The following is a 27,978-nucleotide window of genomic DNA, read 5'->3' on the forward strand; positions in this document are numbered from 1 at the left end:
ATCTACAGAGCAAACAGGACGATGCGACATGCTAACAAATGCGCTTTATTGGATGTTTTCCACAATCATTAAGGATTTTGTTGAACATTAAGGATGTTTTTTGAACCTGACCGATAAAAATTCCACATTCAATTGGTTTTGGCAGTTTCAGTTCAAGTCCCCACCTACCATGCAGCCCTGGGGTAACCCCTGCAGCCGCTGTGGCTGGCGAGCGTCGCCCTGCCAGCTCTCCCACCCGGCCCCAGGGTTTAGCAGCAGCACAGGAACAGGGGGGATGCATGGGATCCCTAGCCCGGGCCAGCTCCACCAGTTTACATCATCAGAGAAATCTGTCCTAGCACAGGGATCCAGTCACTCACCTTCCCTAAACCAAGAATCATATCCTTCATTTTCCAATCCATCTATTTCAATGACTGTTCTTTTAAACTAAATATTTCAGATTCTTACAGGAAATTTAAAAAATCAGATAAAACGGTGATTAAAATCGCAGTCAATTTGCAATGCTTTCATTGAAAGTACCCAAGCAATCTGATTTTAAAAGACGTTAAGAATCAAGGCGTATTTTTCAGAAATTTCAATAATATTCCAATGCAACTTGTCCAGTGACCTGTGACTCAGCAGGTCACTCACGAGTGAGTCAATCTGACAAACCTACACCACCAATGTCCAAAGTTACCTCAGAAATTAATTTGGTCCCAAGCCCACATCTGTGTACTCAGTGCAAAGAACCAGGCAGCAACTCCTGCCCAAGGTTTTCAAAACACTGAACATGTTTGGAAACAAACTGTCGCCTTCCTGTTTCCAAAGCTTGGAGTTATGCACCGAGTCCTACCGACACATCTCCTGAGTCATCCCTTCATGCACAAACCTGAAGAAATAGTCTTCATCCTCCATGAGAGAACTACTCATGAGATGGCAATGAGATCCCATCCTTCACATCCTGCTAGAAGCACCCAGTCACGCCGCCTTCCCCCGGTCAGATTCTGATACACTCACTCACATTGGGTTGTACATAAATAATCCAGTTGCCTCCACCCCGTTCCCAGGGCTCTTCTCCAAAACGAGGTAGGGTATCAGAAGCCAGAGCAGCAAAGCTCGCGAGCTTTCACGAGGGGAGAGGCATCTACCTAAAGACGCTCGACGCTTACAGGGTTGTCCAGTTAACAACCACCTACGACAGATGGACTCTGGGAGAGTCTGACTGGTACCTGTGGAAGGTGGGGAAAGATCTTCAGAGAAAATAATACATGGATGTTGTGACACTGACCAGTATTTCTAAAAATAAAATTAAACCAGAGGGTCCCATACAGTGTGAGCAGCCATGTGGCTTTCCTCCTGCGCATGCTCTGACGATTCCAGTGCCCAAGTCCTAAGTGAGTGAGTCCTTCCCCAGGGGTGCCTTTGTTCATATTTTATTTAGTGCACTTAAAGTGACATTTTCTACAGATGTCAAGAGTGAGGTGGCATTTTCTGCATGGATGTTGGCCCATGCAGGGAAGGTCCCCAGCTGGAAGATGCTCTTGGCCCATGTGTTCATAGCCAAGCTAAGAAGCAGAACTCCCATAAGATTCATGAGCAAGCCAGTTCTTGCCTATAAAAGAAATACAAAGACAACTGTTGAGTTTAGACTGGACATCTACAGCATGTGAAGCATGAAGCTATTTGAAAATAAACATTATAAAAATGGAAGGCTTAATTGCCGTTAATATTAGCAACATCTTAAGGAGGCTTTCTTAAGCCATGAAGGCCATTCTGCAGATGCTTACCAAGCTTTGATCCACCAAAAACATTAACATCTGTTTGGCCTCAGGAATGTGAGCAGGAACTGAGACCAAGCTTAATTTTACTCAAAAGCTTTTTTTTCACTGAGCTGGGGGACATTTCCTGCATCCAGAAACCTATGAAAATTGAGCTGCTGACACTAGCAGGAACAGGAGCAGGGTCTGGGAGATGCTGAGCATCTCCAAGACCAGCTTTGTCACCATTTGGAGCCATGGTGGCTCCAAATTTCACAGCACCAAACATCATACAGGCTCCTTCCATATCCCTGTGCCTTCAAACACTTCTGAGAAGAGTATCAGACTTCTGTCTTTTCACATTACTACAGATTGAACTAGTAACAATCCAGAAAATTCCTTTTTTAAATACTCTGCTAAGGCTGATTGTTTTCAGTATTTTCTATATCTAAAAACTTACCATATCCTTGACCATCAAGTGTCCAGAAGAAAATGCAATTGAGTTAGGCGGTGTTGAGACTGGCAGCATGAACGCGTAGGAGCATCCTATAGTTCCTGGTATCATTAAATAGAGTGGATTTACTTTCAGACGAATAGCCTTGAAAAACAGAAAGGAAGAGAAATTGTACCTTGGGGCTTAGGATTCATAGGCAGACAATTAAAGGATGCGAATAGCTAGTGCTCTGTGCAGAGCTGTATCCCACACTCCATGATAAACAACCGCATATCTCACCAATGTCTGAAGGATTATTATCCTTCAGCGCCCACATTATGCTACAGGCACTTGCTTTGCTGCTTGCAAGGATTTCAAAGTGCCTGAGGTCCAGAAGCAGGAGAACCATTATGGTGCCTGTTCCAATATGGACACAATACAAACCTGCCCGTCCAAGGGGCAGAGCAAGAAGGGCAGAGGAGCAGCTGGTCTTGCCATGGGACTATCTTACCAGCTCTGCCAAGACGGGCAGAAAGATGATAATAGTAGCTGTGTTGCTGGCAAACTCTGTGAACAAGGCAATGACAATTGTGATGAGGATGACAGCCACGGGCGGTGGTACACCCTCCAAGGGATGCAGACGGCCTCCAATCCAGACAGACAAACCGGACTCCTGCAGAAGGGGAGAGCAAACGAGCTGGAGAGCGAAGCTCCTGCATCCCTGCAGGTGAACTGACCCTCTCATAGAACTGCAGATCACACATGGACCTTCAGCAACCCACACAAGCACCTACGTGCAGTGTCTTCAGGGAATTTAACAGCAAGCAGTTTGAAAGGAGTTGCAAGATCTCTTAACGTCCTTAGTCATCTGCTGTGCACTGTTACCCCTTGGAGTTGAGAAACACATCCTTCAATTGTTGTGACCCCGCAGATACAAATTTCCCAGATCCAAATGAGAATCCCAAGTGACACCCTGATAAAATTCAACTCTGTTGGGCAGGATGACTGCAATGTGGCATCTGCAGTGGGCCTCACCTCACATCCCTTTGCCATGGCAAAGCCTCCTCCAAGCAGCAAGATGATGTTCCAGGGCACCGTCTCTTGGGCCTTCCTCCAAGTTAGCAAGGGCTGCGTCTCAGTGTTTGGTGCTAGATGAAGAGAAAACCCGCCGTGTCAAACACCCACTCAAAGAGGAGCACATCAGTCATCATCTGACAGAGTGATATCATGATCCTGACATCAGTGCTGAAGCTTACTGACCATCAGTTGCTGATGGCGAAAATATACATATGGAGTCTCTTAGGCTAGACAATTAAAAGATCATTTAACTTAATATTAGATCTTTTTAAAAAAGGAAAAGAAATTCTAGCACTTAAAGTTTTCTTTGAGGCTTTCCTGAGGGAACATTTAATATCAGGTTAATATTCTTTCTGTAACAGACAAACATTGTCCTCAACAAATGGGAGTCTATGGAAGGAGGAAATTTTCTACTATTTGAATTACGAAGATATTATTAATTTTCTACTTGCTGTTCAAGGGCCGGTGAGTTTTATAGCAAAGAGCTCATTTCCTCTAAAGGCCATCTCTTAATACATGATGAAGTGAGCTCTGTCATACGGAAGGATGCACTAATGGGACTGTAATTTTCTGTTGAACAAGAGCACACATATTTTATCCAGAGAAGGCCTGATTAAACATCTTTCTGTTTATGGACAGCACAACAAATGTGCATGCCCCAGAGTAGCCGGTATTTTAGATCCCAGACGGCGCTGCACCATCCACAAAGGGCCTTCATCAGCTGCATCTTCACATTAAGACCGTTTCACATTAAGACTTACTACAAGTGGCTTATGAATTAAACTTTGTATCTTATTGCTACTCAAGAGGATAGACTCAAGATCTCAAAAGACTCCTGGAACCAAAACCTGCAGGAGAGTTTGGGCTTTAGAAGTTTAAATTCTCAGTCATTCTGGGAACTGAGGAAGGGCCCCTGTTTTTGAGTGTGGACAACTCGCCCAGCTCTGCTCGCTCAGAGGCTCATGCTCCCCCTCCCAGGGACAGGAGCTGTTTGGGAGGCAGCAACCAAACCTCTGTTTCACAACCAAGTCTGCTGCGGTAAATCAACACCGATTTCAGTTCGCTTCAACCCACCATGGCATCATTTCCAACAGCTACATGAGCAACTGAGTCATTGCTGCCATCTGTACCAGGGCAGTGACTGCTAAACCTCTTCTGGCACTTGAGGAAGAAGAAGCCTCTGTATGATCACATTGCACCTTCAGGCCACTCTGCTCCAAACAGCCAGCACAGCTGCTGTGGGCTGGTGCAGGTCCAAGGGGGGACAGTCCTGGCTCTTCCTCTGTGCTTGCCCTCCCAGAGCACAGGCAAGGGCTGAGTCCCTGCCCCAAGGGGTCTCCTACTCACCTTTCAAGTCAAACCACCACCTGAAGGAGGGTTTTTGCGAAGGGAAGAAGAACAGTACAATCACAATGGTGATTCCTGTAACCGCATCGGAGATAAACCTGTCCAAAAGCAGCAGAAACACTTGTAAGAAGCACGAGCCTGTAGAATTACAAAGTTTATGAGAACAAGGATTTACCAAAGAAGCTTACAAGTTTCCATCAGGTTTGAACAACACTCGCTGTTCCCAGTTCTTTTAATTCCCCACCGAGCTACATTTCTGCATGGGCTGTGAACCCCCCAGAAAAGTTGCCCTACAAATGTAAAAACCAAGATCTAATCCCCACCACACTGATGCTCCAGCTACCCTGACTGCAAATTCGTGGTCAGTCCATGAGGGGCTGTGAGGACAAGTTTCCTCAGCTCACTGCAGGGAGGAAGAGAGGCAAAACCCAGCCCATCTTATTTGTTTGAGCTCTTTGCGAACTGCTCAAACTCTGAGGTGAAAGGCAGGATCCATCCAGTAAAGAGCTTAAGCATGTGTTTGATTGTAAGGAGCTATGATGAGGAAAAAGTCCATAACTACTTTGTTGTATTAAGGAATCATTTATCAAGCTAGGGCTTTATTAAAAAAGAAACAACAATGAAGGTCTCTTCTGTTAAGAAATAACAACACCCTCTCTGAGCTTTAGCATTCCTCAACTGCTATATCTGTTCATCTTCCCAAGGTATGGATGTCACAGGGGAGACAAACTTGCCAAACAGACAGGATAGCACTCAGGGTCAGCTCCTGTCACCTCTCTTCAGTCTCCAGACCTCCAGTGAAATCAGTGGATTGCATAAAGAATTCAGCATTTCACTGTAAATGTACCTATAAACAGCATCCCCAACATTAAAACCCTAGGGATGGCCTCAGATAGACATATGCCAGCTTCCCACCAGGCTTCATGCACCTCCTCCAGGAGACAGAAACAATAAAGCCGGCTCTGCTACTTGAAGCTCAGTTTAATTTATTCCAGGAAACCTGAGTAATAGTGTTAAGCAATGCAATCAGAAACCCAGGAATCTCAACAACTTGGAAATGCTTCTGAAAAATGTCACAGTGGAATGAAAATAAAATCTTACCCTGGTGCAAACAAGCTTGCCCAACCTGGAATGAATTTGGGATCCCTGGAGAAAAGCATGATCGCAAACATGCAGAATAAGAAGAAAATTGCCTGTTCTGCAAACCTAAAATGAAAAGAAATACAGTTAAAACACTGATGTGCTACAGGGGTGGATCCAAGCTAGGAGAAGTATTTGGCTTACGCTGCAGCAGCTTGGGTGAGAAGGTAGGCTGGTTTTCTAAACATAACTACAGTGAAACATGGGAATAGATTGTAAATCTATTTACAAATATTGATATTTGCCATCAATTATCTCTTGTTGGAAGACATTAAGGAGCAACAAAGCGGGCATCAGGAATGCCCAGACCAGATGTCACAACCGGCACATGCAAGGTTGATCCTCTGGCTGCGGCAGGGAGGAAGGGCCAAGCTTCTCCTGGTCATTCCTCTCGCCACTGCCCTCTGGGATGTCCCTAAGGCACGGTCAGCTAGAGATGGCTTCCCTCCAGTTCAAGCAGCGTAAAAGGATGGCTGAGATGCAAATCATATATGAGACAGCAGGAACAAACTTCAAGGTCAAAACCTAAACAGTATCCCTCAGCACATGACAAACAGCAGAGTAAATGGCAATATCATTCGGTAAGATCAGGCTTGACTCCAGTGGAGTCAAGATTTAACCAAAATAAGGCCTCAAAACACTGTCTAAAATCTCTCTGAGTGCAAGGAAGAGCATTTAAACCATTGGGAAGAGGCACTTGCATTGATTTTAAGTTATGGGGTTGCTAATCAAATTGGTAGAGCACAGCTTAATGGACTTTCTCACTCCTAGACCTCAAAGTGGGACTTTGATTCTTTCAGAGACATTTTGCAGGCTGCTCGATAATGTACTGAATGGAACAAATAAACCAATTTCTTTCATTTACAGCACAGGCACAGACAACTGTCTTTGAAGAACCACTCCATTTTCCACACAACAGCAATAATTACAATGTAGATAGCATGACATGCATCACTGCATCTTCACAGCATTGCCCTGAGTATGAAAATATTATTTTACAGATGGAGAAACACAGACCATTTAAGGTTAAGAGCTCCAGTTTCAAAAACCTTCATTAGCCCTGGTTGCCCAGAATATCAGTGGCTGCTTGGACATACCTAGGGTTTGATTCTTGGAGACACTCAGCTTTTCCTGCTTCCCCCTTTTTTTGGCATTTCTCATAAGCCTAAATCTCATGTTTCTTTCTGCTGGTTCCTTTCTCCAAAATACGATCCCCATCATTGCAATTTGCAACAAGGTTTTTCCAGAAGACAAGACCTTTGAGACACTACAGTAAGAAGCTAAAAGTCTCTTGTTCTTTCTCTACCTAATACAATTGAAGGAATTACACAGAAAAAAAAATTATGTATTCCATGACATGGACCTGACTTCTTTCCATACAGTTTCTTTGAGCAGCTATTAAGACTTCTTAACATATATCCACAATCCATCTGATTCATATCTATCAGATGACTCATCAACATCCTCAGCAAATGCTTCCTGCTCTGCAGAACAGGTACGCACAATCTTCAAAATTCAGCCTGTGTTGGTTAGGACACAACACACAGGATTGGTTTTGTCCCTGGAGTAGAAAAATTACAAACAGTAATTAAACAACCCAGTGTGAATTCACTCAATAATACGGACTTTGTTCTTGAGAAGATTTGAGTACAAGCTGCTGTTTGCAATTATTCCTGTTAGTGAAGGTGGAGAGACAAGAGTGTGCAAGAAGTAAACTTCAGCAGGTTACAAACACTCTGAGTGGAAACATCTAATTCATTTTCTTCTCAAAAACTCATTTTCCCTCAATTCTCCACTTTCAAGACAGGACATTCACAACCCACTTCACTTCTTTTTCATTTCAGTCCCGACTTTATGACTCACTTTGTTGGGCCCAGTTTCTGATAGTCCTCCTTTATCACTTCTCTGGCTCGGGCTTCTGCATCCGCTCTTATATTTGACTTTTTCATTCTCCAGCCCCTGTCAAGAAACACAGTTTCATCTTTACACACCTCTAACATAACTGACACTTGGCAAATGCTGCATTTACCACTGCAGCATACGCACACATGATGCAAGTTTCAAAGAGCTGCCCATCTCTGGTGGCTCAGTTTGCATTATCTTCAGACCACGAAGACTGATGATGAAGGTCTCTGGTGCAGACACAGGCAATAAGGCCCTGTTTTATACACCCTTTTTCTCTGCATTCATACAAAGGAGACCCTGCAGAGGTTAGGAAATTTCCTTTCATTTATATTCTGAACTGTTTCCTCCAGCATGGGCTGTGACTGCCAAAAGAAAGTCACTATAGGATTTCCTCGTCTCTCACGGATACCTCCTTGGGCAGAACAACTAGGAAGAAGGTGACATGGAAAATAAATCTGTTCATTCCTCAAGTTACTTGCAATTTCCTGCGTGATCCCAGGATGCTGCTGAGGATCAACAAAAATGTGAGGAATTTCTAACTAGCCGGGAATGTTAATGTGCTCCTGGCTAAGCCTCTTAGCCCAGCTGCACTGACCGCACACACTGTTCGATCCTTTGTAGTGTGTGCATACAAATGCTATGTTCATATCTCGCACCCTATCTCCCATCACACCGCATGCCACTGAACCTGGTTTCTAACCCTGCCTGTGACCTTGATTACCTAAAAACCCCAACTTTCTGTATCAGATGCATCCATCCGGCCCCGCAGTGCCTGTGCTTCCTTAATTCATTCACTGATGCAAAGGGATATTGTGGCTGGGTCTTGTATGTGGATGAACGGTTGATCATTCAGAAATTCCTGAACCTTAAGCAGATAGACTTTGCTCTTTAATTTCTTCATTTTTAGGGAGAGTGATATTGATGGCAGCATCATCTCAGCTCAGCCAGCCTGTAACCAAGTCTTTTAATATCTTTTGGATTGAAGCAAAGCCGACCTGCTATATCAGCGATGTCCATCTGCCTGTACTGTGCTGCAGACACCGAGGAGTTGCCCACACAGAAAGTCCAGTCACTAAGCCTGAGTCGTTACCGCTGAAGCAGCCCAAACTCCTGCAGACACTCAGCTGTACGCGTGCGGCTTTGCAATGTCTCTTCCGAGACACTTCGCCACTGGGGAATACTGGTATCTGCGCTGGCCCAGCTATCCCAATAAAGCCAGCTTCGTGCTGACAGAGACAAGCCAAACAAAACAAAAAGCATCACGTTCTCCGAGCAGAAGAGCAATTTTGTATTTGGCCAGGGGCTTTGGCCAGCACAGCCACCTCCTCCCTCACTCACTGTAGGACACAGGAATTCAGGCTCCGCATCGCACAAGCCGCGGGCCTGCCATGCAGAGCAGTGCAGGCCAAAGCGGCTGCGAGGCAGCAGAGCATCCCACAGCAGCAATTTAAGGACCACTGTTTGGCATTTTCTGGATTGAAACTTTCCTATCAATTCTTCCTGTCTCTAAGACAATCTAAATACTTGGACACCTGTTCTCTCCCCTCGCCTCATTTGTATTTTGTACTCAAAATAACAATTAAAGACTTTTCTAAATATTAGAAATTCTGTATGGTCCCTGGAGGAAGCAGTACTGAGTTTGTTACTATCACATATGAGAGTATACAGGGGGAAAAAGGGCTCCAAATGAACCAGCCTGGCGATGCTGCAACCGTTTTAAGTAGCGTACACTACGGGCTGCATGTATCCAGCAAAGATTTACTGGAAAAACATGTTATTCTCAGTTACAGATTAACATGCTGTTGTAAAATTAAGCCCTCTTGTGAAGTAACCTGTTCCAAACCCAAGTTTATGCCCCAGGAACGAATCCTGGCTCTTTTATGTTCTAGAAGATTTTTGCTACTAATTCCAGGGGAACCAAGATTTCATGCTCATCTTCAAAGACTGATCCCACTTCCCCTTCTGTCAACAAAAATCTGCCACTGACCTCCACAGACCCAGCACAGGCGGTAAAATAACCTTGAAAAATCATATGTTTAACTGAATTAATATACAATACATATTCTGTACAGATATGCGTTTCAGTTAGATAAAGTATATGCAGCTATGAGATATCTTTCAAACCCTCCTGCTGCATAACAGCTTCTTAAAAATAGATTATTTGATAAGCATGAACATCCTGACGTTAGTTATGGACCCCCCCCTCCATTCACAAGATGATCCTGAGTGATATCAGTAGATTTATTACCAAAATAATGATGAACGTGTATTTCACAATGCTGGTGTAACCACCCAACATATATGTATAGGGAATATAAACGTACCTCAGGTTAATTCCTCCATACAGGAAGGATATCCATAGCCATCCCAGGAGAAGAAAAATCAGCATTAAAGGAAATGCAAACATAAACCAAGAACCAAAGTTCACCACATCACATTCTGGAAAATAACTAAGCAAATGGGAAAAATCACGTTAATGCAAGAGGGGAATACAACCCTTCAATTTAAGGGTAAACAAACATCTGAAATCAGCAGCAGAATATCCCACAAACCTGTCAGTCTGCATTTAGAAACTATTTCTCTGTGTGCACTAGCAGTCATCTAGGCACTAGGATTTTTTGGGGAGTGCTGTGTTGGGACAATCCCCAGGCCACCCAGCCACCCACCACTCGCCCAGCCCAGCTCTGCAAGCCTCCACGGGAAGATCTGGAATTCCCTCTCCAGAAGGCTGATGCTTCCACACAATGATACTCCTGAACACCCAGGATTAAACCCCACTACAGTAACTGCTGGGCTGTCTGGAGATGAACCGCATAGGGATGCTGTACGTGCCAAGGAGAGCCTGAACGCACTGCTTGTAGAGGCCAGTAAATAAATAACTGTGGGCGCTTAGGATGGCACAACTCTCTGTTCCTATGCACATAGGAGGGATCTTTTATGACTAAGAAAACAGTAGTAGCGGGTTCCTTATTTTCCTTTCTATCACACAGCAGTAGATCTAATTGCTCGTAAAGCACTACACAGCCCGTTTCATCAAAACGGTTATGAGATTAATTGTAAGCATGTAGTCAAGTCCCATTAAACTCAATGGGACTAAGAGCATCAGTAAGGTGAAGCACAGATGCACCGGACTGGCTGACAGCCTGCCTGGGTATGCTGGGAACCTGCTTATTACAGCTAAGGCTGAGGCAACCACTCTCTGCTTTCACCTGCTCACAAAGTTTCCCAAAATGTTCTGGAAGGGCATAAATTTTCCAAACTAGCTCTCAGCACAGATGAGAATTTCCTACAGGGATGGAGAACACAGCTCTGTTTTCCAGGATTTGCAGGGCTCTCCAGGATGGCCTGCCATACCTCTTCAGCTGTCCCAGAAGGATGAGGTTTGGTGCAGTTCCCGTCAGCGTTGCTGTACCTCCAATGCTGGCCGCGTATGGGATGGAGATGAGGAAACCTTTCCATATATTCGTTTTGTATTCCTCCTCCTTCTTTAAGTCTGAGAGCGCATCGCTGGCAAGCTCCTTCTCCTCCGTCAGATCTTTGCTTTAAAATAGTCCAAAAGAGAATCCGGTGAAAGCCCTGGTTTAAATACAGTGCAACCACTTCAGAGCCTTGACAGAACGAAAACTCTCAGTTTTTAGAAATCCAAGCTAACACTGTCCTCAGGGACACCTCAGCAGTTCAGTGCAGCAGAGGGGTCTGCTTGGTGAACTGCCACGCGGGACCAGCAGCCTCGCAGAGGGCAGAGCACCCTCAGCACCCATCCATAGGAGCTGAGGGTGCACATGCCTTGCCCAGCCCCTCAGCAACTTGTAACACATAGCATAAAGTCCACAGGACCACTAAAAGGAGAAAAAAAAAAAATCTGATAGCACCGAGAGGAAAGAAACATAGATTCCTTCCCATCGCTGTTACCAAAGCAGACCATCACCAGTGCGTAAATCCTGGTGGGTTTTACATTATCGGCTTCCCACATTCAACGTTCCTGAGGAAACCAAGGCACAGTTCCCCAGCAGGAGACACCTCTGGCTGCCATTTCAGAATGGCTGGAAAATCTCTGCAGTGATTTGACCATGCAGAGGGATGCTGGACACACAGAGGAGGGTTGCTATCATCAGGCTGCTAGTGATTGGGATGTTGGGTATAATCAAAATATTGACTGAATTTAAATTCCTAAAACTTGGTCTAGCTCAGGGGATAATTCTCTCTCTCAACTCTCTAATACAAACTTTATAGTTAACTTACTCCTCAGTACTTGCCAGAAACTGCATCTCAGTTGGTACAGTGTAAAGTTTATTCTGCTGTAAAGATGCTGAAAAAGAAAGATTAGGACTTTAAAACAGTTCAAAGCATCTAGAAAATCCTCCTTGAAGCAAACAGAGGGATGAAGGAAACAACCGCCATTTACAGAAGAGGGCCTGTGCAAATAACGGGTGAGCTCACGTCACAGGGATGGGAGTGCCTGGCAGGGATGAACGAGCCTGTCTCCTGCCACCGCACCAGTCCCACTGCAGCACCCAGCTTCTCCTCTAACACCCAGAGGCGCTTGGTCCTTTCACTACTGCCCCTGCTTGGACTCTGGGATCCTCTAACATGACCAGGAGTTTCAGGTTGTCCCTTATCAAGTCATGAGTTTGGGGTGGGGGTTTTTTGGGGGGTAACCATAGCTCATTCTTAGGAAGAGAAACTATTGGGCCTGATGTATCTGTAAGGCACGTTCCCCAGGGTACAGCAGGAGCACTCCCTGCCATGGAGCTCCATTCCCAAGGGATGAGAATTTTACCCCCTGTAGACACCTAGCACAAAGTCACTGCAAAGCTGTAATTTGCTCTTTAAAGACCAGAGTGGGGCACATTTGGGGATTAGGCTTCGTACCAGGTCCTCTGAAATCCACCCCGACAGCAAGGACCATTCCCAAGCCCATCAGCCTCTCCATAAATGACAGACGCTGCAAGCTGAGTGACCGGTCCCCAACACACATTTAGGGCCACCTCAGGGGGGACTCTGTTGCACTCCCAACTCCCAGGGACCCTCCTGCATATCTCACGTGGGCTCTGCCTCACCATCCTCTTTATCACCAACCACAGGGAACATGAGCAGGGCTCAGGAGCATTTGGGGAAGAGTATATTTTGACCAGAACAACTAATGCTCTCTTTGGCTGTTAAATGGGAGGTGCTCACCACTCTACCACACACAGACATCAGGAGAATTCAGAAATCAAGACAGAAATGCAATACAATTGCTCTTGTTTGAACCAGATCTCACACTAAGCCTTGCCCATTTGTAGTCCTGGCTCATGGCTTGATCTCCTGAGGCTGGGAGTAGAGATGTGCCATTAAACCCCATTTTCCATACTCCTTAGCACTGGAGCACTTGTGAGTTTTATACATCTACAGCCCAGGTCACCCTTCCCTGTTACCACTGGCTCTGCTGCCCTTCCTAGGGCTCTCTGCATGGTTTTGGGTCCAGCAGCCTTTGTCCCCGCACCTCCCCAGGCTCTGCGTGCAGAGCCCATTTTCCACCACCGACACCCCATCAGTCCCAGACTTTCATTGCACCCCTCCTCAGTCCAAACCATGATCCTTTTCTACCCATACATGTACTGGAGACCAAAAGCAGTGCATGGAGAGGGGCCAGTGGTCAAAGTCTCAAGTCACTCATGTGTGCGTTGAAGACACAGAGCTCGTTCCAGCTCAGTGAACCAGTGAGTTTTGTAAAGTCATGTTTTACACATCGCTAATTTACAGAATTGGAGTTAATTGCCTTGGACACACACATGCTGAGCTTTCATCCCATCAACGATGCGATGGAGGGGTGTAATTAGGACAAACATTAACCCATGGCTGACTGTTGCTCCCCGAACACATTTAGCCCACTGCCTCTTACCACTGCCACCCCACTCAACCCTAGTGCTGGCTCTGCAGAGAGACATACTCCATTCCACTTCTCAACATTTTTCAAATTTTTTCCCTGCTAAGCCCAAACTCCCATCCCATCTTGCCAGGACCATCTGTGAGTTACCTGCCAAGGAAGGTCTGGCAAGAGGCAACTGCAAAAGAAAGCTGGAGCTGCTGCACAGTAAACTTTTCCTACGACATTTGTAAAAAGGAGTTGAAAATTTTTGCAAGTCTATAAGTCGGAAGGGGCCAAAGACCACTGAGGTAGGACCCAGCTGTACCTCTCAGAGTGGTATGAGAAGGATTCAGTGGCCAGCTCACCCAAATACCTTGTGTACCTTAAAGGCAGAAAGACTTGTCCTAGAAAATTTTTGCTTTAATGACATTTTTATTGTTTCTAAAAAGTTGAAAAGGCCTGAGAAGGAACATTTCCATCCACTGAGACGTGCAGGCAGCAGTGCCGGGGCCATACCCTGCCAGCACAGGCTGGGGTTAGGCAGCCAAACCAGGCAGCGGTGCCCAAAAATGCACGTTTCCCACCTGCCCCTTTAGAGGCATCATTTCCACGTCTACGACCCAATGAAACACCTCAAGCACTGACTGCAGTTTATCTTGAATTTGCAGAAGATATTCTTTATGCAGGAAAAAAAAAGATGGAAATATTTTCTCACGACTTTTACCTGGAGATACTGAAGCTGCTCAGAGAAATGAAATATTGCCAATGATGGGTTAGTGGGCAGAGAGCAGGAGGGATGGCCAGGCTCACTAGCACAGTGGTTTCCAGCTTGTCACACACCTATTGCTGGAGATGTCAGACAGAACTGCAGAGAAGCTATAACCCACCTCCAAAAGGATAATTCTGGAAGCTGAAAAAAGTCTGTTGGTGTTCAGCTTATAACCCTGCTTCGATCAACCAGAACCAGCTGAGACTTCAGCTGCCAAAGCTCATCGTTCTGGCATCAGTAGCCAACGACATCAAAGTGATCAAAACACTACACCAAATTTTAGCTATCAACGACACAAGCATGCAAATATTTACTGATCTGTAAGATGCTGCCCACGTGGTTAAGCATGGACATAAGTCATTGCAACCTTGAGGTTCTTTCACCAGCAAAAAAGCACGACCATCTGATTAGAGACATCACTAATTCTGGCACCGTGTGTGTAAGCAAAGCCCTGCACAAAGCTGCTTTCATACACTTGTTGAGATGTCTTCAGAAACTCAAATGCTTTTACATGGCACCTATTCTTTAATATATTTTAAGGGGGTTTTTTAGCCACTGAAGTATTTTTCAGCCTCCCGAACACTACTACGACGTTATTAAAGCATATCCAAGAAAGCGTGCAAACTGATCACGTGCCATTGTAAAAGTTTACTTCCACATACAGTCCCCTTCACAAACAAACCTGCCTGTCATTTTTTGACTACAGATTACAATTCAGTCAGATCATAAAAATTAAGTAAACTACGAAGTAAGTATACCTTTTTCTCAAATGCACGTTCCTTACATTCCGTCAGGTTTCATCAGGCTGTGAAAATACTAACGGCAGCAGCCCCACATGAGATGTGCCACCAGCCCTGACTGCAGATGATGCCCGACAAAGAGGAACCCCCTGCAGAAAGCTCACCTTCACATCTCCGCTCCTAGGTGTAACATCAGATTCGTCGCTTTTGATTGACTTCAGGGTTAGGGTTTCCTTCAAGCTTTTCTCATCCATTCAGCAAGATTACAGAAAAAGGATGAGTCTACCTTGGGACACCAAAGTTCAAATAAAAAGTCTACAAGAAAACCTGCATTTCCATGTTGTACCTTTTAGAGACGACTCCTCCTTCACTTGTATTTATTACTGTTGTAAGTCTCTCCCTCAAAAGAAAAATACATCATCACGCGACCACATGATATTTGCAAAGTATCACTTTATTCATTCTTCTACTTGCATGCCTCTCCCTTTGCTTTTTCTGGCTTCTCTCACCACCATAAGCATTGTGAGCCAAGGATGTTAATTTTGTGCTTGCCAATGTCTAGGACAACAGGGGTCTTGATTTTATGTGTCCCTAAACTCTACTGTATTTACAGCCACAACTACACAGTCAAATCATTCCAGAGGATGTGGTCAGGAAGGTTAAAAGCAGACTGACAAAACACAATGATTCTATAGAATAAGAAATTATAGCAATAAGGTCAGTGCAGTTGATTTTAATAGTCGTGAACAGTAAAAATTCATAAAGCAAATGTGATAAAGCAACCTGGAGTACAGATATCTCATGATTGCTAGACATTAATGATGAATGATTAATTATATCTTTATTAGAGTATGCACATTTATGAGTCTTCTTCTGTGGACTCATTTTTCTGCCTTAGGACTCAGTGGGAACCAAAAAGCCATTGCTTTTAAATCACAGGAGTAGAACAATTACTAATTAGTGCAAGAAAGAGAAGCTGTGACTACTGCTCCAATTATCAGTGACAGCTATAAAGGGGACTTCATTACTTCATGTCTGTTTTTCTGTTTCTCACCGCTGTCTGCCGGAGGCCTAAACCTCTGCCAAACGATTTGTGAAGACAGGGCTGGGGGAAGAGCTTATCTGACTGCATCCCCCTGACCCGACTTGTCCACGATCTGCTCAGGAACACCACCAAGCAGTAGCACAGGCTGGGAAATCACACAGCACTTTATAAACAGGTATTTAACCTGCCAGCCTTCCTCCAGCTCCTCCAGCTCAGATTCCAGTTTCACGGGGGAACAAACAGGACAGTGAAAGGAGAACCCACCTGCCCACGAGCACAGGGCAGCCCGTGTGCTGCCACGAAGGGGCAATTGTCCTCACCCCTGCGCTGCTCTCACTGCCTGGCCCGTCCCTTGCCTGTCCCTGCGGCAACGCACCGTTCCGTAGCGCTCATCCGCCCAGGTGTTACCATCTACAGCCCTCCCTGGCTCTGCCTATCCCACAGCGAGGCACCCCTACGAATCCCATCACCACTGTGCCCAGAAAGCTGGGCTTTCACTTGTGTCAGTTCATGGAGCAGGTTGGCTGGGCATCACCACTTCTTGGCTTTTCCAGACAACTCACAAGGATTGCCTCCTGCATGACACGAGGAAGGGGCAGGATAAAAGGGAGTTTTATGCCAATACTCTTCCACTGTAGCTATGAAGTGTATATTGAAATGGGACCAGCGTTGAGATCAAGCTGCAGCTAGGAAACCTGGCACTCGTGCTAGTGAAGTCAATAAAACAGGGCGTATTTGACAGCAGCAGCGCAGACCCCAGCTGGCTTATACTACTGCGCTGTCTCAATTACCTTGGTTTTCTTCATTTTCCCTTTTCATATCCTTAGATGTGTCTTTCTCCCCAAAGAGGCTTTTTAAAATTGCATTTGCAATTGGAAGCATCATAGCAGTGGAGGCAGTATTACTTAACCACATGGACAGGAAAGACGTTGTCAACATCATCCCTAAAATTAGTCTGGAAGAGAGAAAAAATGAAATGTTGAATTTCTTCAGTTTGACAAGTTCTTGGATGTATTATACCTATTGGGGTAATAAAACTAATAGGAAAAAGGACTTCTGTGACTATCCTGTAACTGGATGGATTAGAACTATGGGGCTGAACCAAATGATTCTCCCGGCACTCCACCAGCCTCTGCGCAAAGGCAAACAGCTGAAAAAACTCAATAAGCTAGAAAAAGCTGGTAGGGACAGCCCTCTGGCATGAGAGACACTGCAGCTCACATCCCCCATGGAGATCCCCCTGCTCCCATAGTCACCTGGCTGGCTGGACTCCCACCAACATGAGGACGCGGAGCGCGATCCGGCGGTGTAAATTCCACTCCTCAATGGCCGATGCCATGATTAAACCACTGAGGAAGAGGAAATTGGTGTCTAAAAAATATTGTGGGCAAACTTTGTTAGATGGGAGGATCCCCAGGAAGGGAAAGAGGACAATGGGCAGCAGAGCCGTCACGGCCAAGGGCAGTGCCTCTGTGCACCAATACAGGGCCATCAGCAGGATCACGTAGAGACATCTTCCTTCCTGAAAAAGGAGGAGAGAGGAAAAGTAAGGCAGGTGGCTTTATAGAGACATCTTTTCACTTGGAGACACTTAGACAAGCAAAACACACCCACTACTTCTTCAAGAATACAGTATTTCTCCCACATTATTTCCAGGAAATGCAACATCTTCCCCTCTACATTGTGTAGGGGTTCAGGACTTACACCAGTCCTCTGGGACACCGTAAAACCCAAATCCTCCTCGATTGCCTGAGCTTCCCATGTGCTGCAGGGCAGCAGTGCACTGTGGCATCAACCAAGGATGCTCTGCGGAGCAGGAACCTAGTTCTCCACACTGAATTAGGGTGCTAATCCTCAGCAGGCACTGCTGTAACATCCTTATGTGTCCCAGTATCTGACTCTGCTACACTTAATACTATTGTGCTTTCTCTCCGACTTCCACAGGCTGTGCTTTGCATGCCTATGGAAAATCAGCTCCGAGATGGATGTATCGAGGCCCCACATTTGCAGCGGGAGGCACACAAAGGTTTCTTTTCTTGGATCAGAGTCTCCTGAGAGATCTGTGAGAAACCATTCCACAGTAACCCACCCCGGTCCCTACGGAAATCAGTAAATCAAGCGCCCCGGTGTCATGCCGCTTCCTGAGGGCAGGGAGCTCGCCCATGGCCAGCATCGCCCCGGTCTCGGCCAAGGCTGGCAGAAACCCAGTGCCCCCACACCGCACCGTGAATTCATTCATCCACCCAGCAGGCACAAACCAGACCAAAGCCATTTGTCACGACAGCCAGAGTCGAAATAACGAGCAACAGAAAGGAGGAGGAGAACGGCTCCAAGTCCCGGAGGGGAGAGCCCCAGGGTGGGCAGGGGGGAGCCCAGCTCAGCCACGGCGGGGCTGAAGGGGGATATTGTCAGCGACCGTGGGGCAGAGTGCCCGCAGCGTTATAAATAACAGCTGAGAGCCATTTGGAAGCCACAGAGCTATTTATTTCACCACTCTTTTCCAGTTTGTTGAACAGGTTGAATTGTTACCCAAAGGCACCTCTGTCCCGCTGCTTGGGCCTCCCTCCCCGGCACCCGGGGCCGGGCTTGCTGGGGGTTTGCGAGGGAGATGATGGCTCTGCTCCCCACCGCGGCTGGGTCAGGAACAGGGTGGGCTGCGAAGTGTGCGGAGCTGCGTTTTGGGGATAACGTGGTCTCAGCTGGAGCACACAGCAAGGCACCGGAGCAGCTACAGCGGAGCCACGGCTTGTCTGGCCACCTACAAAAAACGCACTCCAGGCCTCAGCTGAACGTGGTCATCCCCAGGCTGCCAGAGCAGACACCAGCTCAGCAACATGCCCATAAACTGAGAATAAAAAATAACTGGGTTACGGAGAAAGCCAAAGAGCAGAATCTACCCCGACATCCTGCCGGATGCATACAGCCAACTGTACTGAAATCAATACGGATTTATCGTTCAATACGTCTGCAGAGAGTGACTGAAAATTGGCAAGAATGACAGAACTTCTGACTTGTTTTTAACACTCAAGCTTTGCATTTTCACAAGCAATTCTGCTAGTACAGCTCCAGTGCACATGGAAACACAAATACTGTAGAACAGAGTAATTTGCTTTGATTTTTTTTAATACATTAATCGCAGCAGAGCCTACACCTCATGTGAAGCTCCTAAGATCTGGATTTAAAGACCACTTGCAGTCCTCATTTTAGCTCCCAGTAAAGCAACACACAAGATCCTGTGAAGTCAACCCTCGACATTCCCAGGGCTCAGCCTCGGCACCTGGCAGTTCCCATGAGCTCCCACGGCTTCACTTCCTCCAAACCAGCAGGACCAGAGCAACAAACCTGGCAGTGCTAAATTTTGCAAAAATAAAGAATCGTGGTTTAAAATGTTTGCACACTGGATCAGTGATTTCATTCCCATGGTAACTGATAATTTCCTCTTTACTCTGGTTCCTTTTATACACCAAAGAAATAGCTTGGCTCTCATCGAGTCCTTTTCCATTTGATCTCTAAAGGCCATATAAATATTTTTTTTTTCCTCCCACTGGCAAAATATTCTTCAGTTTTCTGCAAGGGAAGCTGTACCAAAGTGAATTTCAAAATAAACACACTTAGCCTCTTACAGGGGTAAAGGAACTGAAAATATCCAACAACACCTTGATATAACAGCATATCCGTGAAGGCTTTAATCAACTTGGTGAAACAGATAAGTACAATTTAGAAAACCAATTACAAGCAAGGGATATTTATTCTCTGGTGTATGGAAAGTGTTCTGGAAAACACTGCAACGAAACACAGTATGAATCTAATAACAACCTTCATTGCAAGATCACAAGAGAGGGGGTAAAACTGAAACAGGGCAGAGAAGTACTGCATGGAGGGTTTCCCCAAAGTTTAGAGATCTATATGGATCAATAGCAAACCACTTCAAAAAGGAAGCTGTAGTACTGTTTATCCAACTTATTCTACCTCAAAAGAGGACAAACTGCACATCTATTAGACAAGTTTTTCACTTAAGATGATAGTGATAGGACAATCATTGAACAAAAAAGGAACAAGACCACTTCAGAATAACGTATATTGGGAACAAGCGCTCCTCAGAATAAAAAAATTTAAACCACTGATAAAATTGAACCAAACTAAATAAAACTGAAATGTGTTTGTTTTCAAGGTATTTTGTAAATGTTAATTAACGCTTCCAGTGCCCAGCAAGTTTGATAAGTATGCAAACAATAAATGCTAACAGATGTCAGAAGAATGGTCTTGTAGAGGGAGATGACCATGCTTGCCCAGGGACAGCCCGGGCTGCATCCACTGCTGCGTGCAGCGCCGTCACCCCACATGATCTTCATCCCTCAATCCCTCTGCTCTGCCACTGTCAGGCTCCCATTTCTCCTACCTCCACGCAGCTTTGGGTTTGGTTTGCCTTTTTTTTTTTTTTTTTCCCCCAAAACAAGTCTATCAAAGTTCAGGGGGGTGAAATGGTAGCACTTACAAACTTTAAAATGAGTCTTGTGATTGGGTTAATTTTATAACCATTTAATGATTTCCAGGGAAGTGCTTGGTGGCTCTGGACCGCAGAAGCTCTCTTTCCTGTTGCTCAAGAGCCTTGGGAGCGACCTCTGCCCCTCCAGACACAGATCCTGTCTTTGCTGCGCTGAAAGCACTGGGGATTTTCCACACTGGGAGACCTGCTGAGCTATGGCAGAGGAAGCCAAGCCACGGGGTAGTCTCCCGAGGGCAGGAGAGCTGGAGGGAGCAGGAGGCCTCCTAGAAGGACAGATGAGGTGCCCCAGGCAAAGGAGGTGCCAGCAGGGAACATGGGTCAGATAAGGCGAACCGGCTTGCCCAGACATAGCACCAAGGCACAGGCATGCATGAGCCACCAGTCCCCACCAACAACCTGACAGGGGACAGCAGGAGCTTCAGCTGGACCTTGTCCTCCACCAGCCCCACGTGGGTCCTGGGCAGCCCAGTGCCCACACCCTCCCCACCAGCCTGATCCAGCACTCGAACAAGCCCTACCCAAAGGCACTGCCAAGCTTTGGTTTTTCTCCATCACCCCTGGCATGTTACATGGTCATCACAGCCTCACCACCCCCACACAGCCTCCCCCCATCACCCTTGCCTTATGACCAGGCAAACAAATGGCAGACAGGTGACAAGCCTCCTCTAGGAGCTTGATCCCAACACCAAGAGAGATTTTGGCTGGAACTGGAGCTTTTCAAGCCCTTTTATCCCACTACCATCACAAAGGAACATCTGTGATATTCAAAACTACTTGGTACAAAAAAGTACCAGTGGCATTTAGCATCTCGCTCGCAAACTGTTCTCACGTTGCAGCTGTGACTGTGCTACTGGCCATCTCGGTCCCACTGCGGGTTCTCCGATGCGATGGATATGTGAACCCGATCTCTACTAACCCAGCTCCTGCAAACGTTATGTAATCTGGACACAAACCAAGCCCTGTTTACCAGCCCTCCTGCCAGCAGAGCTGTTTTGCTCCCACCGGGTATTCGCAGAGTGGCTAGAAAGGGTACCACAGCGGCCCAAGCTGCAAGGAAGATATTTTTCCCTGGAGTTATACTAAAAAAGACAAAGCTCATTAAACACTTATTTAAACTTCTTGAAGTGTTTTGTAGTTGGCAGGAAAACAGAATCGTTTCCTCTGTTTTACAACTGGGACAGCTGTAGCTCAGAGAAAGTGGGCAAACTAACCAAGATCACATAGACACTAATGACAAAAATCAAATGGGCATCTTTGGAAAATCTTCCCTAGCTCAGAGGTCTGAGGCTCAACCCTACAGGCAGCAATCAATCCTACATTTTCAAGCATTCATGGACTGTGAAGCTGAAACAGCAGAGTGTGATGATTTGACACCCTGGCTGAGGTTAACAGGGCTCCCCTTGTGAATCTCCATTTCAGCATCAGGGTTTGGTTTTGTTTTTAAGCTAGAGCCACCACATTTGATTAGAAGAAAAAAAAAAAAAAAAAAAAACCAAACCTGTGAGCCCACCACAAGTTTAGTAAGCCAACTCTATGATTAATTAACCTCACTGTTAAAATTATGTTGTGATAATCTGTATTTGCCAGCTTTGATCCTCTGCATCTTCTTACATGCTCCTCCTTTATGCATCAGCCTGGGCTGCCCTTATGCGAACTCTGCTCATGATGGATGCACCTTCAGCAATCACATTACTCCTCACCTTTTGAGCACAGAGCTGAGTTCCCACAGCCTTTCATCACATGGCCTGTTTTCCAGTCCTTTAATCATTCTAAGACTGAGCTGTAGAAGCCAGACTGGAAGGATGTTCTGGTGAAAGTCCCAACCTCAGCAGACAGCAGCCTGGTAGATCCTCACTGCTCTTGCTCAACTTTCACATGTCCATACCCACAAATATGACATTAACCCTCTTGGCTGTGGGAAGCCAGTCTGGTAGCCATGTTCAACTAATCACATATTGCCATCTCAAGCCTTTTTTTTTTTTTGGAATTTGCTTCCCAAGAGGGAATTCCAGATCCACCTAACCTGCAGCCAGTGCTCCCAGTGATCTCCATCTTCCCTTGGGATTCGTAGAAATGCACTTGGTTTACTGATTCACAAAACTCCTCTGGTAGCTCTTATGAAATTCTGGTATGGAAGTTCTCTAAACCTGTAGATTTTAAAGTAGCCAGGTTGGATGCAAGTATTTTAATTTCCCTTTAGTTACTGTCACAATAAAAATATTTCATTATCAGTCAACTTCTTATGATATAGGACTGTACTACGAGCACTTTCCTGAGTTCAGAACAAAAATGATTCCTTGAATATGGCTTTTTCTGCGCTGTCCATCCGGCAACTGAATACCATGGGCCAGATTCCTTTTGTGCCACATGCTTGAAACACTACTCATCACCCTCAACACCCCGCCCAGGGATTTCTTCTTCAATTCTTTCACTTTTTATATGGTTCTTAGCTTCCAATTGATATTGACTTTTGTCAACTTCCCTTTTCCCTCCCCCAAGTATTGCTGCTTTCACTTCCTCTCTGTGCCAGCCTTCTCTTCGTCATCTTCTCACAGCACACATGGTAAAATGTAGTCACCCTATTTCCAGTTATCACCCCTCTTTCCTCAGTGAAGTTCCTCCTCTCATCTCATTTAACTGACCACTGCTTCCAACTTCATGAAATTGGCCTTCCTACATCACCCAGCACATCCATAGCAGAGATGGACTTCGTGCATGAAATGTATGATCAGGCTGCAATCACTTCTTCCACCTGCCAGGCTGCTCTCCTGACCGCTACCCCTTTGCCCACCCATGCTCCTGCCACGCTTTCCAGTCCAGGGTCCAGCTCCCCTCCACCTCCTGGGACGCCCCACTCCCAGCCCACCACCCCACTTGCCTTTGTTCGTGTTCTTTGCTTTCGAGTGCAAGCAATGCCATTTTTCTTCTGGAAGTTCTCAAAGTCTCCTTGTTCTAACCAGGAGGACTCACTACGTCCAAGTTAATTTTAAATTGCTCTATGGCCACCAAGGAAGTCAAGTCTGTTTTCTGGAGGCATTGGGCCCTATTTGCTTGCTCAGAGCTCCTTTTAGCAGATTTGGCTGCCTCAGCTGTTCCCAAGCCAAGAGGCCGTAGACATTGAGTTCATTAGAAGCTGTTGGAACAAGCTCTTTGCACAGCTCATTAAAAGTGCCCCCCATGCCCCTTCCAGCAGAACAGTTCCTCCAGCCCCTCCTGTCCTGCCCGAGCTCTTTGCAATCATTCACAGCCCTGCAAGCAGGGGGGTCGCAGGCACTTCCACTCACAGGACAAATATTCAGCCATTTCAGCAGCAACCGGAGCAGGAGGTGACACACAGACCCTTCCTTGCACGGCGAAGTGGCTCCTGGGAAGCAGCTCCACACTGAGCATTTCTTTCTGTTGTTTTGTGTGATGGACACAAGTCAGTCTTCCAGGCACGGTTTGCAGAGCACACCCTGAGATCTCAGCAAATTCATCCACAAAGCAGAAATTTCATTTCTCTATTTAAGAGAAAGGAGATTGCAGACAGAAATCACTTATGCAAGTCTCCCTCTCTATTACCGTAACCTACAAAGGGCATTAAATGAAAACAAGGGCTACCAACGTAGCGCCAGCACCAGTGCTGGTCCTGACGCCGTCCCTCTGTGAAAGGACTCATGCAGAGATCTGGAGAACAACCACTGCCACTGATGAGAGCTTTCATAGAAGCTTGCAGATACAGATGCTGCAGTTCATCAGGAAGAAGCGAGGCCAGACTTGACAGAGGCTTTTTCTCAAAGGATTTTGCCTCCAGGGAGATGTCACCTAGATGCAGGTTTCACTGGAAAACCCATTGCACCCAGACCACAGGATGTCACTCAAAAGTACACACCAATCCAAGGAGCCACATCCTATTTGTGGTTCTCTGTCCTATCAACTTTAGGTCATGATTTCCTGGTCTCCAGATCCAAGTGAAATGCTGCCCTTGAAGCCAAAGATCAGGAGGCTCCTTATGGCTCCAGTTCCTTGGGAGATTAAAATTGCTAGGCGTGCCAGTGGGGAGAAGGTAAATGGTGACAGATTTTAGCATCCTCAGAGGAGGAAAGGACGGTGGAGGTGCCTGTAAGATACCTTCTCACAAGGGAAACCTCATCCTGAGACCAGGAAGGGCTGAGCCTCACTGCTTCTCATCTCCTATCAGTTTCTATAACAGGGTCGCACACCAACCATCCCAGCAGGAACATGGGCCTCTAGCCCATCCAACTCTCCCATAATCCAGATGTGCAAGTACTTAGCAGCATCAAGGCTGCTGTAATGACTGCACTGCACCCAGGAGCTCCTCCTGCCCCAGCCTGCTTTCCGTGGGCATTCCAGTAACACCAGCAGCAGCCCAGTCAGTTGAACTCCTTCTGAGATGGAGCTTGCTGAGCGCTGGCAGCAGCTCTCATGACCTGGCTGCCCAGGAGAGCACGAGGCTGGACTCGAGTCCCGTGTTAGGATAAACCACCCGACCCGAGTGGTGCAGCTGAGCGCAGGCATTTTCCATCACGCGCCAGGGTAACTTCCAAACTCCACCACCACCAGATCCCCCGCCTGCTGAGCCCTTGCCTGTTCCCCCTTGGTGTTTGTACAGCGCGGTCAAAAGCATAACCTGCTGCCCTCCTCTCCTGCAGCCCCCTGCGGCTCAGGCTGCAGAGAGCGGCTCAAGCAAGCTCCAGACGTCAGAACTTAATCCCCTGTTGATGCAACACCAAGTTTCCTTTCTTGCTGAACAAGTGAGAGACAATTAGGTGTTGAAATTGTAGATGAATCACTGACCTCTGAACATGAACAGGTACAATTTTGTATGGTAGCTATAGGTTCACCCCTACATCAGACTTGGGGAGATCTCGGTGAAGCTGCAGTTGGCTTGCCTGAAAAGTGGCACTGGTTAACAGCCACGCGAGCATCAGAGTTTTGACAGTGGCCAGTGCAGATACCGGCCAGTCTCACTGCTACCAAATGTAATGGACTCAGCGCCTACGGAAAATGAACAGAACGTCAAGGCGAGCGGGCCACTCAGCTCTGCCTCTCCTTCCCCGCCCACAGTTGCCCTGCTGCTCCTTTGCCCTCTCAGCCACAAACACTTCCACTTTCCCATCACCAGTTCTTCTTTAAGAAAACAGCATTGATCAGACTGCACTGTGCACAAGGTGCTGCGAGAGTCGCACCCAGGAGCGTGCTACCAGCACAGTGCAGGAGTGGAGCAGGTGGGAACAGCACCATCACACCAGCAGAGATTTTTTTTTAATTCTGTACATGTAGAGAAATCCCTTTCTTGAACACCCAAATCTTTACACAGCCTCTGAAACACTACACACTTCCACCAGTACACAGAGCATCGGGACCGAAGGCTTTCCTGCAGCGCAGCGCCAGGTTCTCCGTGATTTATTCTCACGGTTAACTACCACACAGCTCAGGCACAAGCTTGCACTGACCGTGCAGTGTGTCTCCTCACCCTCCAACCATATCTCACGATTTTACAAGTGCCAAAGTCAAACAAGATACTATTAAATATAATTGAAGTCACTAGTTCAGCTACTGTAAATGACTGTACAAATATAATTATCTACTTATGAATCTGCAAAGGAACTAAGTACAACGTGCTTTCTGCTCTTCGAGGCAGACACTTAGTATATTCCTCTTAAGAACTCATACAATAATACAAAATAGAAAAAAGGGATATTAAATCCAAAGAATTTTGTCTTTTAACATATGGTGTCACTAAAAAAAAGCAATGGTCATTCTATTTTATTATTATTATTTGGGAGATTCATTTTCCTATCTTGAACATACAGGTTTCACCTGACAAGCACTATACAGGCAGAAGTAAATGCCACCTTCATGTCCTTACAGCATCTAAATCACTCTATAACAACTAAGTCTGAACATCACTTATCTTCTGATGTAAACAAAGTCATTCTCAAATGGACCTGAGTCAGAACGCAAGAGTGAAATCCCGTCCGTACTCAAATCAATGGCACAAAATTTCCCAGTGACTTCACTGCCCCATGGATTTCCACCCAAGGCTCAGACCTTCTCATGCCGTGGAACCATGTACATGGGACAGCTGCAAAAATCCTCCAGTCTCCAAAATTTTGCCACAGATTGCTTCATGTGCAACCTAACACACATGCCAAAGCCCAAACCTTACCAGAAGACCAGTTTTCCCACATCTACAGATCACCACAAATATCCTACTCACAGAGCCTCTTCGGACACAGCACAAAAGGTCCCTCCCCACAATCTCCCGCAGTGGTGCAAGCAGTACTGGTGGCTCCCGTGCATTTCCCAGCCCTGCACCACGAACCCCGCTGCACGGCCACCTCCAGCTCTGCAGCCTGCCTCTCTCCCTGCCCACACTGCTACCCGCTGCAATTCCTGTGGCAAAGCAGATGGGAGAGCAACACCAGGCACGGGGCCCTGGGCACTTGCCTTCCATGCCAGCTCCACAGACACCTTGCTGGGTGATGCTGGCCGCAGACCTGCGTTGCCTCAGTTTCCCTTGCTCTCCTTTGAGACCTACTGATGAGAACTACGACAAGGCAGCTAGGTATCAGCAAGAAGTACTAGTTAGTGCCACTTAGCTCAAGCTGATTCTGAGCCATATGTTCCTTACACCTCCCAACATCTACAGAAGCAACAGAAACACAGTTCACGCTACCTATCCCTTCTTCTCCCTAAAGTTCATGAAAGTTAAGATAAAAGTTAAGGTAAGTAAGGAAGAAATTCTTTACAACGGAAGAAATTTCTTTACAGTGAGGGTGGTGGAGCACTAGCCCAGGTTGCCCACAGAGGTGGTGGATGCCCCTTCCCTAGAACCATTCAAGGGCAGTTTGGATGGGGCTCTGAGCAACCTGATCTGGTTGGAGATGTCCCTGCTCCTTGCAGGGAGGTTGGACCGGATGGGCTTTAAAGGTCCCTTCCAACCCAAACCATTCTGGGATTCTACAACCCCAGGATGTGCCCTCCAATTGCACCCTAAGGTGGCTGGGGATGGGTGAGGAGCTGCGGTAAGCCGCGGGTTTTGGCGGTCCCCTCCCTCCCCCGGGGGGACCCTGGCCAGGGCCAAACACCACTGGGGTCCAGGCGAGAGGGGAGCAGCCAGCCGGGACAGGGTAGGGCAGCAGGGCTTTGCCCCAGGTCCGTAACGCTGACCCACGCGCTCCGTCCATGCCCTGAGCCAGCGCCCCCAGCCCCAGTCCGTGCCGCTGCTCGCCGGCGCCCCCCGCCCGGCGGCCGCGGTGCAGCCCCCCGCCCCGCGGTACCTTGGCGGGCAGGCTGAGCAGCACCGGCACCAGCGCCAGCGGCGCGCAGAGCAGCACCGCGAACCGCCGCACGCTCCACGCCTTCTTCACCAGCGCCCCCAGCGCCGCCATCCCGCGCCCGCTACCGCCGCGCCCGCCGCCG

The 27,978-nt window shown here is 46.8% G+C and overlaps 1 protein-coding gene across 1 annotated transcript; it reads right to left on the bottom strand.

The window, feature by feature from the left end:
* Nucleotides 1-29: 29 nt before the first annotated feature.
* On the bottom strand, nt 30-27,947 carry SLC13A3 (solute carrier family 13 member 3). Its single transcript, XM_086760497.1, has 13 exons — nt 27,837-27,947; nt 17,300-17,565; nt 16,835-16,998; nt 11,881-11,947; nt 10,993-11,178; nt 9,963-10,088; nt 7,597-7,692; nt 5,695-5,799; nt 4,594-4,691; nt 3,205-3,317; nt 2,681-2,842; nt 2,197-2,334; nt 30-1,591 (listed from the first exon to the last, which is right to left on the bottom strand). Exons 1-13 carry the CDS (start codon nt 27,945-27,947, stop codon nt 1,406-1,408), a joined length of 1,818 nt encoding a protein of 605 aa, XP_086616623.1. The 3' UTR covers nt 30-1,405.
* Between the last annotated feature and the right edge of the window lie 31 nt (nt 27,948-27,978).

Source organism: Chlamydotis macqueenii, chromosome 16 (genome assembly GCF_036417535.1).
Source record: "Chlamydotis macqueenii isolate bChlMac1 chromosome 16, bChlMac1.mat, whole genome shotgun sequence".
In the NCBI taxonomy this organism is placed as follows: domain Eukaryota; kingdom Metazoa; phylum Chordata; class Aves; order Otidiformes; family Otididae; genus Chlamydotis; species Chlamydotis macqueenii.